The sequence below is a fragment of the Carcharodon carcharias genome, chromosome 13, assembly GCF_017639515.1.
Source record: "Carcharodon carcharias isolate sCarCar2 chromosome 13, sCarCar2.pri, whole genome shotgun sequence".
NCBI classification, from domain to species: Eukaryota; Metazoa; Chordata; class Chondrichthyes; order Lamniformes; family Lamnidae; genus Carcharodon; species Carcharodon carcharias.
The window spans coordinates 82,479,555-82,494,629 of NC_054479.1; the positions used below are offsets into that span (position 1 = coordinate 82,479,555).

The 15,075-nt window shown below is 61.3% G+C and overlaps 2 protein-coding genes across 2 annotated transcripts; both read right to left on the reverse strand.

Annotated features, from left to right (window-relative positions):
* Positions 1-251: 251 nt before the first annotated feature.
* On the reverse strand, positions 252-6,821 carry LOC121286096 (uncharacterized protein DDB_G0271670-like). The gene is made up of 6 exons (XM_041203089.1): positions 6,725-6,821; positions 4,643-4,858; positions 3,475-3,613; positions 1,891-2,236; positions 984-1,506; positions 252-337 (listed from the first exon to the last, which is right to left on the reverse strand). The coding sequence occupies exons 1-6, from the start codon at positions 6,819-6,821 to the stop codon at positions 252-254; spliced, it is 1,407 nt and encodes a 468-aa protein (XP_041059023.1).
* Positions 6,818-9,544, reverse strand: LOC121286097 (vegetative cell wall protein gp1-like; the record flags this gene model as incomplete). The annotated part of the gene is given in 3 exon segments (XM_041203090.1): positions 6,818-7,174; positions 9,158-9,255; positions 9,304-9,544. Coding segments are annotated over 3 exon segments (696 nt in total), but the record flags the coding sequence as incomplete, so codon positions are not given.
* Between the last annotated feature and the right edge of the window lie 5,531 nt (positions 9,545-15,075).

Consider the following 15,075-nt stretch of genomic DNA (forward strand, 5'->3'; position numbering starts at 1 on the left):
GCTGGAGGTGCAGGTGCTGGTGCTGGGGATGGTGGTTCTAGTGGTGCTGGTGGTGCTGCTGGTGGTGGTGCTGGTGGTGTTGGTGGAGCTGGTGCTGGTGCTGGCAGTGGTGGTGCTGCCAGTGGTGGTGCTGGAAGTGGCCGTGGTGCTGCTAGTGGTGGTTTTGCTGTTGTGGTTGCTGCTGGTGGTGCTGGTGCTGGTGGTGCAGATGGTGCTAATAGTGCTGGTGCTGACGTTTGTGGTGCTGGTGATCATGGACGTGCTGGCGGTGGTGGTGCTGTTTGTTGTGCTGGTGTTGGTGCTGGTGCTGGTGGTGTTAGTGAAGCTGGTGGAGCAGCTGGAAGTGGTGCTGGCAGTGGTGGTCCTGGCGGTCGCTGTGATGCTGCTGGTGGTGGTGTTGCTGGTGTGGGTGCTGCTGGTGGTGCTGGTGGTGTTGCTGGTGGTGGTGCTGGTGGTGGTGCTAGTGCTGGGGAAGCTGGTGCCAGTGTTGCTGCTGGTGCTGTTGGTGGTGCTCCAGCTGGCGGTGCTGCTGATGGTGTTGCTGGTGGTGCTGCTGGTGCTGGTTGTGGTACTGCTGCTGGTGGTGCTACTGCTGGTCGTGCTGTTCGTGGTGCTGCTAGTGGTGGTGCTGGTGGTGCTGGGGGTGTTGGTGGTGCTGGTCGAGGTGCTGGTGGTCGTAGTGCTGGTGGTGATGCTGGGGATGCTGGTGCTAGTGGCGCTGGTGGCGCTGAATGTGCTGTTGGTGGTGCTCCTGCTGGTAGTGGTGGTGGTTCTGGTGTGGGTGCTGCTGGTGCTGGTGGTGCTGATGGTTGTTGTGCTGGTGATGGTGGTGGTGCTGCTGGTGGTGGTGCTGGTGGTGGTGGTGGTGTTGGTGCTGGTGCAGGTGGTGTTGGTGTAGCTGGTGGAGCTGCTGGCAGTGGCGGTGCTGGCAGTGGTGGTCCTGGCGGTGGCAGTTGTGCTGGTGGTGGTGGTGGTGCTGGTGCAGGTGGTGCTGGTGGTGCTGATAGTGGTGATGCAGATGGTGCTGGTTGTGGTGCTGGTGCTGGTGCTGGTGGTGGTACTACTGGTGGTGGTACTGCTGGTGCTGGTGGTGCTGCTGCTGGTGGTGTTGGTGATGGTGGTGCAGGTAGTGCTGCTGGTGGTACTGTTGGTGGAGATGGTGGTGGTGCTGGTAGTGGTGGTGCTGCTGCTGGTAGTGCTGCTGCTCGTGGTGGTGTTGCTGGTGGTGCTGCTGGTGCTGGTTGTGGTACTGCTGCTGGTGGTGCTGCTGCAGGTCTTGCAGGTCGTGGTGCTGCTCATGGTGGTGCTGGTGGTGGTGGTGCTGGTGCTGGTGGTGCTGGTGGTTGTAGTGCTGATGGTGCTGGTGGTGGTGCTTCTGCTGCGGGTGGTGGTGCTGATGGTGGTGGTGTTCATGGTGGTGCTGGTGCTGGTGATGCTGGTGGTGCTAGTGGTGGTGGTCCTGGTGGCGGTGGTGGTGCTGGTGCTGGTGGTTTTGGTGGAGTTAGTGTGGGTGCTGCTGGTGGTGTGGGTGCTAGTGGTGCTGGTGGTGTTGCTGGTGCTAATAGTGGTAATGCTGATGGTGCTGGTTGTGCTACTGGCGGTGGTGGTGTTTCTGGTGCTGGTGCTGGGGAAGATGGAGCCAGTGTTGCTGGTGGTGCTGCTGGTGCTGTTGGTGGTGCTCCTGCGGGTGGTGCTGCTGATGGTGGTGCTGGTTAAGGTGGTGCTGGCGGTGGTGTTGCTGGTGCTGGCGGTGGTACTGCTGCTGGTGGTGCTGGTGGTGGTGTTGCTGGTGGTGGTGGTGCTGGTTGTGGTCCTGGTGCTGGTATTGCTGGTGGTGCTGGTGTTGTTGGTGGTGCTGCTGTTGTTGATGGTGATGCTGCTGGTGGTGATGGTGGTGGTGGTGATGTTGGTGGTGGTGGTGCTGGTGGTGCTGGCGGAGGTGCTGGCAGTGGTGTTGCTTTTGGTGGTGGTGCTTGTGGTGGTGCTTGTGGTGTTGGTGGTACTAGTGGAGTTGCTGGTGGTGTTAGTGCTGGTGGTGGGTGTGCTGGTGGCGGTGTTGGTGCTGCTTTTGCTGGTGGTGCTGGTGGTGGTGTTGTTGGTGGTGCTGCTGGTGGTGGATATGGAGCTGGTGCTGGTGGTGCTGGTGGTGCTGCTAGTGCTGGTAGTGGTGCTGCTGCTGGTGGTGGTGGTGCTGGTGGTGCTGGTGCTGGTGCTGGGGATGCTGGTGCTAGTGGTGCTGCACCTGCTGGCGTTGCTGCTGCTGGTGGTGCAGGTCATGGTGCTGCTGGTGGTGGTGGTGTTGGTGTGGGTGCTGCTGGTGGTGCTGGTGCTGCTAATAGTGGTGATGCTGATGGTGCTGTTGGTGGTGCTGGTGGCGGTGCTGGTGCTGGTGCTGGGGATGCTGGTTGTTGTAGTGCTGGTGGCGCTGCTGGTGCTGGTCATGGTGCTCCTGCTGGTGGTGCTAGTGGAGGTTCTGACAATGGTGTTCTTTTTGGTGGTGGTGTTCGTGGTGCTGGTGGAGTTGGTGGTGCTGGGGGAGGTGCTGTCAGTGGTAATACTGGAGCTGGAGCTGGTGGTGGTGCTGCTGCTGGTGGTGGTGCTGCTGGTGGTGGTGGTGGTGCTGGTGGTGGTGGTGGTGCTGGTGGGGTTGCTGGTGGTGCTGGTGGTGGTGCTGGTGCTGGTTTTGCTGCTGGTGGGTGTGCTGGAGCTGGTGGTGGTGCTGTAGCTGGTGGTGGTGCTGCTGCTGATGGTGCTGATGGTGGTGGTGCTGGTGGTGGTGGAGCTGGTGCTGGTGTTGCAGGTAGTGTTTTTGGAGGTGGTGGAGGTGCTGCTAGTGGTGGTGCTAGCAGTGGCTGTGTTGCTGGTGGTGGTGCTGGTGCTGGTGTGTGTGTTGCTGGTGGTGCTGGTGCTGGTGGTGCTAATGCTGGTGGTGCTGATGGTCGTGGAGCTGGTGTTGGTGGTGGTGCTGGTGGTGGTGGTGCTGGTGCTGCTGTTGCTGGTGTTGGTGCTGGTGCTGGTGGTGCTGCTGGTGGTGGAGGTGCTGGCAGTGGTAGTGCTGGCAGTGGTGGTCCTGGTGATGGCAGTTTTGCTGCTGGTGGTGGTGGTGTTGGTGTTGGTGCTGCTGGTGGTGCTACTGGTGCTAATAGTGGTAATGCTGATGGTGCTGCTGGTGGTGGTGCAGGTGCTAGTGCTGGTGCTGGTGCTGGGGATGCTGGTGCTAGTGTTGCTGGTGGGGCTGCTGCTGATGGTGCTGCTGCTGGTCGTGCTGGAGGTGTTGGTGCTGGCGGTGGAGGTGCTGGTACTGGTGGAGGTGCTGGTGCTGGAGATGGTGCTGGAGCTGGTGGTGGTGCTGCTGCTGGTGGTGCTGGTGGTGGTGGTGCTTGGTGGTGGTGCTGGTGCTGGTTTTGCTGGTGGTGCTGCTAGTGGTGCTGGTGGGGGTTGTGGCGGATGTGGTGCTGGTGGTGGATGTGGTGCTTGGTGATGGTGTGGCTGCTGGTGCTGCTGGGGGTGGTGCTGGTGGTGGTGGTGGTGGTGCAGGTGCTGGCACTGCTGGTGGTTGTAGTGCTGGTGGCGCTGCTGGTGCTGGTTGTGGTGCTCCTGCTGGTGGTGCTAGCTGAGGCTCTGACAATGGTGTTCTTTTTGGTGGTGGTGCTCGTGGTGCTGGTGGAACTGGTGGTGCTGGGGAGGTGCTGTCAGTGGTAGTACTGGAGCTGGTGGTGGTGCTGCTGCTGGTGGTGGTGCTGCTGGTGGTGGTGTTGGTGCTGGTGGTGCTGGTGGTGGTGGTGCTGGTGGCGGTGGTGGTGGTGCTGGTGGTGCTGGTGGTGGTGCTGGTGCTGGTTTTGCTGCTGGTGGTGGTGCTGGAGTTGGTGGTTGTGCTGTAGCTGGTGGTGGTGCTGCTGCTGGTGGTGCTGATGGTGGTGGTGCTGGCAGTGGTGGCGCTGGTGCTGGTGGTGCAGGTAGTGTTGTGGGAGGTGGTAGAGGTGCTGCTAGTGGTGGTGCTGGCAGTGGCTGTGGTGCTGGTGGTGGTGGTGGTGCTGGTGTGTATGTTGCTGGTGGTGCTGGTGCTGGTGGTGCTAATGCTGGTGGTGCTGATGGTTGTGGAGCTGGTGATGGTGCTGGTGCTGGTGGTGGTGGTGCTGGTGCTGCTGTTGCTGGTGCTGGTGCTGGTGCTGGTGGTGTTGGTAGAGGTGGAGGTGTTAGCAGTGGTGGTGCTGGCAGTGGTGGTCCTGGTGATGGCAGTGTTGCTGCTGGTGGTGTTGGTGTTGGTGTGGGTGCTGCTGGTGGTGCTGCTGGTGCTAATAGTGGTGATGCTGATGTTGCTGGTGGTGGTGCAGGTGCTGATGCTGGTGCTGGGGATGCTGTTGCTAATGTTGCTGGTGGGGCTGCTGGTGCCGTTGGTGGTGCTCCTGCTGGTGGTGCTGCTGCTGGTCGTGCTGGAGGTGGTGGTGTTGGCGGTGGAGGTGCTGGTACTGGTGGTGGTGCTGGTGCTGGAGATGGTGCTGGAGCTGGTGGTGGTGCTGGTGCTGGTTTTGCTGGTGGTGCTGCTAGTGGTGCTGGCGGGGGTTGTGGTGGATGTGATGCTGGTGGTGGTTGTGGTCCTTGGTGATGGTGTGGCTGCTCGTGCTGCTGGTGGTGGTGCTGCTGGTGGTGGTGGTGGTTTTGGTGCTGGTGCTGGTGCTGGTGCTAGTGGTGGTGCTCCTGCTGGTGGTGCTGCTGGTGCTGGTGGTGGTGCTCCTGCTTGTGGTGCTGCTGCTGTTGGTGCATGTCATGGTGCTGTTGGTGGTGGTGCTGGTGGTGCTGGTGATGCTGGTGCTGGTGCTGGGGATGCTGGTGCTAGTGTTGCTGGTGGTGCTGCTTCTGGTGGTGCTTGTGGTGGTGGTGATGGCGGTGGTGGTGATGGCGGTGGTGGTGCTGGTGCTGGTGGTGCTACTGCTGCTGCTGGTGCTGGTGGTGTTGTAGCTGGTGGTGGTGGTGCTGGTGGAGATGCTGGTGCTGGTCGTGGTACTGCTGCTGGTGGTGCTGCTGCTGGTGGTGCAGGTCATGGTGCTGCTGGTGGTGGTGCTGGTGCTGGTGTTGTAGGTCATGGTGGTGCTGGCGGTGGTGGTGCTGGTGCTGGTGATGATGGTGCAGCTGGTGCTGATGGTGGTGCTGCTGCTGGTTGTGCTGATGGTGGTGGTGCTGGTTTTGGTGCTGCTGCTGGTGCTGGGGATGCCGGTGCTAGTGTTGCTGATGGTGCTGCTGGTGCTGGTGGTGGTGCTCCTGCTGCTGGTGCTGCTGCCGGTGGTGCTGGTTGTGGGGTGCTGGTGGTGGTGGTGCTGGTGGTGGTGGTGCTACTGTTGCTGGTGGTGCTGGTTGTGTTGTTGCTGGTGGTGGTGATGCTGGTGGAGGTGCTGGTGCTGGTGCTGGGGTTGGTGCTGGTGGTGCTGCTGATGCTGGTCGTGGTACTGCTGCTGGTGGTGCTGCTGCTGGTGGTGCAGGTCGTGGTGGTGCTGGTGGTGGTGCTGGTGGTGCTGGTGGTGTTGGTGGTGCTGGTCGAGGTGTTGGTGGTCGTAGTGCTGGTAGTGGTGCTGGGGATGCTGGAGGTGGTGGTGCTGGAGTTGCTGCTTGTGCTGTTGGTGGTGCTCCTGCTGGTGGTGCTGCTGTGGTGCAGGTCGTGGTGGTGCTGGCGGTGGTGCTGGTGCTGGTTTTGCTGGTGGTGCTGGTGGTGGTGCTGGCAGTGGTTGTGATGGAAGTGGTGCTGGTGGTGGATGTGGGTCTGTTGGTAGTGCGGCTGCTGGTGATGCTGGTGGTGTTGCTTCTGGTGGTGGTGCTGCTGCTGGTTGTGCTGGTGGTGGTGGTGCTGGTTTTGGTGCTGCTGCTGGTGGTGGGGATGCTGGTGCTAGTGTTGCTGGTGGTGCTCCTGCTGGTGGTGCTGTTACTGGTAGTGCTGGTTGTGGTGGTGCTGGCAGTGCTACTGCTGCTGGCGGTGCTGGTGGTGTTGTTGCTGGTGCTGGTGGTGGTGGTGGTGTGGGTGCTACGTGTTGGTGCTGCTGCTGGTGCTGCTGCTGGTGGTGCTGGTAGTGGTACTGTTGGTGGTGGTGGTGGTGCTGATGGTGGTGGTGCGGGTGGTGGTGCTGCTGGGGATGTTAGTGCTGGTGCTGCTGGCACTGGGGCTGATAGTAGTGGTGCTGGTGGTGGTGCTGCTGCTGGTGGTGGTGGTGATGATGGTGGTGGTGTTCGTGGTGCTGCTGGTGGTGGTGATGCTGGTGGTGCTAGTGGTGGTGGTGCTGGTGGCCATGGTCATGGTGCTGGTGGTGGTGGTGGTGTTGTTGCTACATGTTGGTGCTGCTGCTTCTGGTGCTGGTGGTGGTGGTGCTGGTGGTGGTGCTGGTGCTGGTTTTGCTGGTGGTGCTGGTGGTGGTGCTGGCAGTGGTTGTGATGGAAGTGGTGCTGGTGGTGGATGTGGGGCTGTTGGTAGTGCTGCTGCTGGTTGTGCTGGTGGTGGTGGTGCTGGTTTTGGTGCTGCTGCTGGTGGTGGGGATGCTGGTGCTAGTGTTGCTGGTGGTGCTCCTGCTGGTGGTGCTGCTGCCGGTAGTGCTGGTTGTGGTGGTGCTGGCAGTGCTACTGCTGCTGGTGGTGCTGGTGGTGTTGTTGCTGGTGGTGGTGGTGGTGTTGGTGGAGGTGCTGGTGCCTGGGATGGTGGTGCTAGTGGTGCTGGTGGTGCTGCTGGTGCTGGTTGCGGTACTGCTGCTGGTGGTGCGGCTGCTGGTGGTGCAAGTTGTGATGCTGCTGGTGGTGGTGCTGGTGGTGTTGGTGGTGCTGGTCGAGGTGCTGGTGGTCATAGTGCTGGTAGTCGTGCTGGGGATGCTGGTGGTAGTGGCGCTAGTGTTGCTGCTTGTGCTGCTGGTGCAGGTCGTGGTGGTGCTGGCGGTGTTGGTTCTGGTGCTGGTGATGGTGGTGCTGCTGATGGTGGTGCTGCTGGAGTGGGTGCTGCTGATGGTGCTGGTGCTGGTGGGGATGGTGGTGCTTATGGTGGAGCTGCTGATGGTGGTGGTGCTGGTGATGGTGGTGGTGCTGGTGCAGGTGCTGGTGCTGGTGCTGGTGGAGATGGTGATGGTGCTGGTGCTGGTGGTGCTGAACTAGGTGCTACTGGTGGTGGTGGTGCTGGTGGTGGTGTTGCTGGCGGTGCTGGTGCCTGTGTTGGTAATGTTGGTCATACTGGTGGTGGTGGTGCGGGTGGTGGTGCTGCTGGGGATGTTGGTGCTGGTGGCGCTGGTACTGGGGCTGATAGTGGTGGTGCAGCTGGTGGTGCTGGTGGTGGTGCTGTGCTGGTGGTGGTGCTGGTGCTGGTGCTGGTGGTGGTGGAGCTGGCGATGGTGTTGGTGCTCATGTAGGTGGTGTTGGTGGTGGTGCTGGTGTTGGTGCTGGTGTTGGTGGTGCTGGAGTGTGTGCTGCTGGCGGTGCTGGTGGTGGTGGTGGTGCTTGTGGTGGTGCTGGTGGTCATGCTGCTGGTGGTGGTGGTGCTAATGGAGGTGGTGCTGATGGTGGTGGAGCTGGCAGTAGTGGTGCAGGCGGGGCAGCAGTGCTGCTGTTGGTGGTGGTGCTGGTGTGAGTGCTGGTGGTGCTGCTGCTGCAGGTGTGCTGGTGGTGCTAATGGTGATGGTGCTGATGGTGGTGGAGCTGGCGATGGTGTTGGTGCTGGTGTAGGTGGTGCTGGTGGTGGTGGAGCTGACAGTGGTGGTGCTGGCGGGGCAGTGGTGCTGCTGATGGTGGTGGTGCTGGTGTGAATGCTGCTGGTGGTGCTGGTACTGGTGGAGCTGGTGGTGCTAATGATGGTGGTGCTGATGTTTGTGGTGCTGGTGATGGTGGTGCTGTTGGTGTGGGTGCTGCTGGTGGTGTTGCTGGTGGTGGTGCTGGTGGTGCTAATGGTGGTGGTGCTGATGGTCGTGGAGCTGGCGATGGTGTTGGTGTCTGGTGTAGGTGGTGCAGGTGGTGGTACTGGTGGTGATGCTGGTGCTGGAAGTGCTGGAGTGGGTGGTGCTGGTGGTGGCGCTGGTGGTGGTTTTGCTGATGGTGCTGCTAGTGGTGCTGGCGGGGGTTGTGGTGGATGTGGTGCTGGTGGTGGATGTGGTGCTGGTGGTGGTGTGGCTGCTGGTGCTGCTGGTGGTGGTGCTGGTGATGGTGGTGGTGGTGGTGCAGATGCTGGTGGTGCTTGTGCTGGTGGTGCTGGTTTTGGTGCTGGTGCTGGTGCTGGTGGTGGTGCTCCTGCTGGTGGTGGTGCTGGTGCTGGGGATGCTGGTGTTAGTGTTGCTGGTGGTGCTGCTGCCGGTGGTGCTTGTGGTGGTGGTGCTGGCGGTGCTGGTGCTGGAGCTGGTGCTGGTGGTGCTACTGCTGCTGGTGGTGCTGGTGGTGCTGTTGCTGGTGGTGGTGCTGGTGGATGTGCTGGTGCTGGTGCTGGGGTTGGTGGTGCTAGTGGTGCTAGTGGTGCTGGTGGTGCTGGTGGTGTTGGTGGTGCTGGTCGAGGTGCTGTGGTCGTAGTGCTGGTTGAGGTGCTGGGGAAGCTGGTGATAGTGACGCTGGTATTGCTGCTGGTGCTGTTGGTGGTGCTCCTGCTGCTGCAGCTGCTGCTGGTGTTGTAGGTTGTGGTGGTGCTGGCGGTGGTGGTGCTGGTTCTCGTGCTGGTGGCGCTGGTGGTGCTGGTAGTGGTAATGCTGGTGGTGCTGCTAGTGGTGGTGGTGCTAGTGGCGGTGGTGGTGGTGCAGGTGGTGCTGGTGGTGGTGGTGGTGGTGTGGGTGCTACATGTGGGTGCTGCTGCTGGTGGTGCTTGTGGTGGTGGTGCTGGTGGTGGTGGTGCTGGTGCTCGTGCTGGTGGCGCTGGTGGTGCTGGTAGTGGTAATGCTGGTGGTGCTGCTAGTGGTGGTGGTGCTAGTGGCGGTGCTGGTTTTGCTGGTGGTGCTGGTGGTGGTGCTGGCAGTGGTTGTGATGGAAGTGGTGCTGTTGGTGGATGTGGGGCTGTTGGTAGTGCGGCTGCTGGTGCTGCTGCTGGTGGTGCTGGTGGTGGTGGTGCTGGTTTTGGGGCTGCTGCCAATGTTGGGGGTGCTGGTGCTAGTGTTGCTGGTGGTGCTGCTGGTGCTGGTGGTGGTGCTCCTGCTGGTGGTGTTGCTAGTTGTGGTGGTGCTGGCGGTGGTGGTGCTGGTGGTGCTGGTGGTGTTGTTGCTGGTGGTGGTGGTGTTGGTGGAGGTGCTGGTGCTGGTGCTGGGGTTGGTGGTGCTGGTGCTGGCGCTGGTGGAGATGTTGATGGTGCTGGTGATGGTGGTGCTGAACTGGGTGCTACTGGTGGTGGTGGTCCTGGTGGTGGTGGTGCTGGTGGTGCTGGTGCTTGTGTTGGTGATGGTTGTCATACTGGTGGTGGTGTGGGTGGTGCTGCTGCTGGGGATGTTGGTGCTGGTGGTGCTGGTACTGGGGCTGATAGTGCTGGTGCTGCTGGTGGTGGAGCTGGCGATGGTGTTGGTGCTTGTGTGGGTGGTGTTGGTGGTGGTGCTGGTGGTGGTGCTGGTGCTGGTGGTGCTGGAGTGCATGCTGCTGGTGGTGCTGGTGGTGGTGGTGGTTGTGCTTGTGGTGCTGGTGGTCATGCTGCTGGTGGTGGTGGTGCTAATGGAGGTGGTGCTGATGGTAATGGAGCTGGCAGTAGTGCTGGTGGGGCAGCAGTGCTGCTGCTGGTGGTGGTGCTGGTGTGGGTGCTGCTGGTGCAGGTGGTGCTGCTGGTGCTAATGGTGATGGTGCTGTTGGTGGTGGAGCTGGCGATGGTGTTGGTGTCTGGTGTAGGTGGTGCTGGTGGTGGTGCTGGTGGTGGTGGTGCTGATGGTGGTGGAGCGGGGCAGTGGTGCTGCTGATAGTGGTGGTGCTGGTGTGGGTGCTGCTGGTGCTGGTGGTGCTAATGGTGGTGGTGCTGATGTTTGTGGTGCTGGTGTTGGTGGTGGTGTTGGTGTGGGTGCTGCTGGTGGTGCTGGTGCTGGTGGTGCTGGTGGTGCTAATGTTGGTGGTGCTGATGGTCATGGAGCTGGCGATGGTGTTGGTGTCTGGTGTAGGTGGTGTTGGTGGTGGTGCTGGTGCTGATGGTGCTGGAGTGCGTGCTGCTGGTGGTGCTGGTGGTGGTGGTGGTTGTGCTTGTGGTGGTGCTGGTGGTCATGCTGCTGGTGGTGGTGGTGCTAATGGAGGTGGTGCTGATGGTAGTGGAGCTGGCAGTAGTGGTGCTGGCGGGGCAGTGGTGCTGATGTTGGTGGTGGTGCTGGTGTGGGTGCTGCTGGTGCAGGTGGTGCTGGTGGTGCTAATGGTGATGGTGCTGATGGTGGTGGAGCTGGCGATGGTTTTGGTGTCTGGTGTAGGTTGTGCTGGTGGTGGTGCTGGTGGTGGTGGTGCTGCTGGTGGTGGTGGTGCTGATGGTGGTGGAGCTGGAGTTGGTGCTGCTGGTGGTGTTGGTGCTGGTGGGACTGGTGGTGCTCATGGTGGAGCTGCTGATGGTGGTGTTGCTGGTGATGGTAGTGGTGCTGGTGTAGGTGGTGCTGGTGGTGGTGCTGGTGCTGGCGCTGGTGGAGATGTTGATGTTGCTGGTGATGGTGGTGCTGAACTGGGTGCTACTGGTGGTGATGGTGCTGCTGGTGGTGCTGGTGCTTGTGTTAGTGATGGTGGTCATACTGGTGGTGGTGCGGGTGGTGGTGCTGCTGGGGATGTTGGTGCTGGTAGTGCTGGTACTGGGGCTGATAGTGCTGGTGCTGCTGGTGGTGGAGCTGGCCATGGTGTTGGTGCTTGTGTAGGTGGTGTTGGTGGTGGTGTTGGTGGTGTTGGTGCTGGTGCTGCTGGAGTGCGTGCTGCTGGTGGTGCTGGTGGTGGTGGTGGTTGTGCTTGTGGTGGTGCTGGTGGTCATGCTGCTGGTGGTGGTGGTGCTAATGGAGGTGGTGCTGATGGTAGTGGAGCTGGCAGTAGTGGTGCTGGTGGGGCAGCGGTGCTGCTGCTGGTGTTGGTGCTGGTGTGGGTGCTGCTGGTGCAGGTGGTGCTGGTGGTGCTAATGGTGATGGTGCTGATAGTGGTGGAGCTGGCGATGGTGTTGGTGTCTGGTGTAGGTGGTGCTGGTGGTGGTGGGGCTGCTGGTGGTGGTGGTGGAGCTGGCAGTGGTGGTGCTGGCGGGGCAGTGGTGCTGCTGATGGTGGTGCTGGTGTGGGTACTGCTGGTGGTGCTGGTGCTGGTGGTGCTAATGGTGGTGGTGCTGATGTTTGTGGTGCTGGTGATGGTGGTGGTGTTGGTGTGGGTGCTGCTGGTGGTGCTGGTGCTGGTGGTGCTGGTGGTGCTAATGTTGGTGGTGCTGATGGTCGTGGAGCTGGCGATGGTGTTGGTGTCTGGTGTAGGTGGTGCTGGTGGTGGTGCTGGTGCTGGAGGTGCTGGAGTGGGTGGTGCTTGTGGCGGTGCTGGTGGTCATGCTGCTGGTGGTGGTGGTGCTAATGGAGGTGGTGCTGATAGTAGTGGAGCTGGCAGTAGTGGTGCTGGCGGGGCAGCGGTGCTGCTGTTGGTGGTAGTGCTGGTGTGGGTGCTGCTGGTGCTGCTGGTGCAGGTGGTGCTAATGGTGATGGTGCTGATGGTGGAGCTGGTGCTGGTGTTGGTGTCTGGTGTAGGTGGTGCTGGTGGAGGTGCTGGTGGTGGTGTGGCTGCTGGTGGTGGTGGTGCTGATGGTGGTGGAGCTGGAGTTGGTGCTGCTGGTGGTGCTGGTGCTGGTGGGACTGGTGGTGATCATGGTGGAGCTGCTGATGGTGGTGTTGCTGGTGATGGTGGTGGTGCTGGTGTAGGTGGTGCTGGTGGTGGTGCTGGTGCTGGCCCTGGTGGAGATGTTGATGGTACTGGTGATGTTGGTGCTGAACTGGGTGCTACTGGTGGTGGTGGGGCTGGTGGTGGTGGTGCTGGTGCTTGTGTTGGTGATGGTGGTCATACTGGTGGTGGTGTGGGTGGTGGTGCTGCTGGGGATGTTGGTGCTGGTGGTGCTGGTACTGGGGCTGATAGTGCTGGTGCTGCTGGTGGTGGAGCTGGCGATGGTGTTGGTGCTTGTGTAGGTGGTGTTGGTGGTGGTGCTGGTGGTGGTGCTGGTGCTGGTGGTGCTGGAGTGCATGCTGCTGGTGGTGGTGGTGCTAATGGAAGTGGTGCTGATGGTAGTGGAGCTGGCAGTAGTGGTGCTGGTGGGGCAGCAGTGCTGCTGCTGGTGGTGGTACTGGTGTGGGTGCTGCTGGTGCTGCTGGTGCAGGTGGTGCTGGTGGTGCTAATGGTGATGGTGCTGATGGTGGTGGAGCTGGCAATGGTGTTGGTGTCTGGTGTAGGTGGTGCTGGTGGTGGTGGGGCTGCTGGTGGTGGTGGAGCTGGCAGTGGTGGTGCTGGCTGGGTAGTGGTGCTGCTGATAGTGGTGGTGCTGGAGTAGGTGCTGCTGGTGGTGCTAGTGCTGGTGCTGATGTTTGTGGAGCTGGTGATGGTGGTGGTGTTGGTGTGGGTGCTGCTGGTGGTGCTAGTGCTGGTGGTGCTAATGGTGGTGGTGCTGATGTTTGTGGTGCTGGTGATGGTGGTGGTGTTGGTGTGGGTGCTGCTGGTGGTGCTGGTGCTGGTGGTGCTGGTGGTGCTGGTGGTGCTAATGTTGGTGGTGCTGATGGTCGTGGAGCTGGCGATGGTGTTGTTGTCTGGTGTAGGTGGTGTTGGTGGTGGTGCTGGTGCTGATGGTGCTGGAGTGCGTGCTGCTGGTGGTGCTGGTGGTGGTGGTGGTTGTGCTTGTGGTGGTGCTGGTGGTCATGCTGCTGGTGGTGGTGGTGCTAATGGAGGTGGTGCTGATGGTAGTGGAGCTGGCAGTAGTGGTGCTGGCGGGGCAGTGGTGCTGATGTTGGTGGTGGTGCTGGTGTGGGTGCTGCTGGTGCAGGTGGTGCTGGTGGTGCTAATGGTGATGGTGCTGATGGTGGTGGAGCTGGCGATGGTTTTGGTGTCTGGTGTAGGTGGTGCTGGTGGTGGTGCTGGTGGTGGTGGTGCTGCTGGTGGTGGTGGTGCTGATGGTGGTGGAGCTGGAGTTGGTGCTGCTGGTGGTGTTGGTGCTGGTGGGACTGGTGGTGCTCATGGTGGAGCTGCTGATGGTGGTGTTGCTGATGATGGTAGTGGTGCTGGTGTAGGTGGTGCTGGTGGTGGTGCTGGTGCTGGCGCTGGTGGAGATGTTGATGTTGCTGGTGATGGTGGTGCTGAACTGGGTGCTACTGGTGGTGGTGGTGCTGCTGGTGGTGCTGGTGCTTGTGTTAGTGATGGTGGTCATACTGGTGGCGGTGCGGGTGGTGGTGCTGCTGGGGATGTTGGTGCTGGTGGTGCTGGTACTGGGGCTGATAGTGCTGGTGCTGCTGGTGGTGGAGCTGGCCATGGTGTTGGTGCTTGTGTAGGTGGTGTTGGTGGTGGTGTTGGTGGTGTTGGTGCTGGTGCTGCTGGAGTGCGTGCTGCTGGTGGTGCTGGTGGTGGTGGTGGTTGTGCTTGTGGTGGTGCTGGTGGTCATGTTGCTGGTGGTGGTGGTGCTAATGGAGGTGGTGCTGATGGTAGTGGAGCTGGCAGTAGTGGTGCTGGTGGGGCAGCGGTGCTGCTGCTGGTGGTGGTGCTGGTGTGGGTGCTGCTGGTGCAGGTGGTGCTGGTGGTGCTAATGGTGATGGTGCTGATAGTGGTGGAGCTGGCGATGGTGTTGGTGTCTGGTGTAGGTGGTGCTGGTGGTGGTGGGGCTGCTGGTGGTGGTGGTGGAGCTGGCAGTGGTGGTGCTGGCGGGGCAGTGGTGCTGCTGATGGTGGTGCTGGTGTGGGTACTGCTGGTGGTGCTGGTGCTGGTGGTGCTAATGGTGGTGCTGATGGTGGTGTTGCTGATGTTTGTGGTGCTGGTGATGGTGGTGGTGTTGGTGTGGGTGCTGCTGGTGGTGCTGGTGCTGGTGGTGCTGGTGGTGCTAATGTTGGTGGTGCTGATGGTCGTGGAGTTGGCGATGGTGTTGGTGTCTGGTGTAGGTGGTGCTGGTGGTGGTGCTGGTGCTGGAGGTGCTGGAGTGGGTGGTGCTTGTGGCGGTGCTGGTGGTCATGCTGCTGGTGGTGGTGGTGCTAATGGAGGTGGTGCTGATAGTAGTGGAGCTGGCAGTAGTGGTGCTGGCGGGGCAGCGGTGCTGCTGTTGGTGGTAGTGCTGGTGTGGGTGCTGCTGGTGCTGCTGGTGCAGGTGGTGCTAATGGTGATGGTGCTGATGGTGGAGCTGGTGCTGGTGTTGGTGTCTGGTGTAGGTGGTGCTGGTGGTGGTGCTGGTGGTGGTGTGGCTGCTGGTGGTGGTGGTGCTGATGGTGGTGGAGCTGGAGTTGGTGCTGCTGGTGGTGCTGGTGCTGGTGGGACTGGTGGTGCTCATGGTGGAGCTGCTGATGGTGGTGTTGCTGGTGATGGTGGTGGTGCTGGTGTAGGTGGTGCTGGTGGTGGTGCTGGTGCTGGCCCTGGTGGAGATGTTGATGGTACTGGTGATGTTGGTGCTGAACTGGGTGCTACTGGTGGTGGTGGTGCTGGTGGTGGTGGTGCTGGTGGTGCTGGTGCTTGTGTTGGTGATGGTGGTCATACTGGTGGTGGTGTGGGTGGTGGTGCTGCTGGGGATGTTGGTGCTGGTAGTGCTGGTACTGGGGCTGATAGTGCTGGTGCTGCTGGTGGTGGAGCTGGCGATGGTGTTGGTGCTTGTGTAGGTGGTGTTGGTGGTGGTGCTGGTGGTGGTGCTGGTGCTGGTGGTGCTGGAGTGCAGGCTGCTGGTGGTGGTGGTGCTAATGGAAGTGGTGCTGATGGTAGTGGAGCTGGCAGTAGTGGTGCTGGTGGGGCAGCAGTGCTGCTGCTGGTGGTGGTACTGGTGTGGGTGCTGCTGGTGCTGCTGGTGCAGGTGGTGCTGGTGGTGCTAATGGTGATGGTGCTGATGGTGGTGGAGCTGGCAATGGTGTTGGTGTCTGGTGTAGGTGGTGCTGGTGGTGGTGGGGCTGCTGGTGGTGGTGGAGCTGGCAGTGGTGGTGCTGGCTGGGTAGTGGTGCTGCTGATAGTGGT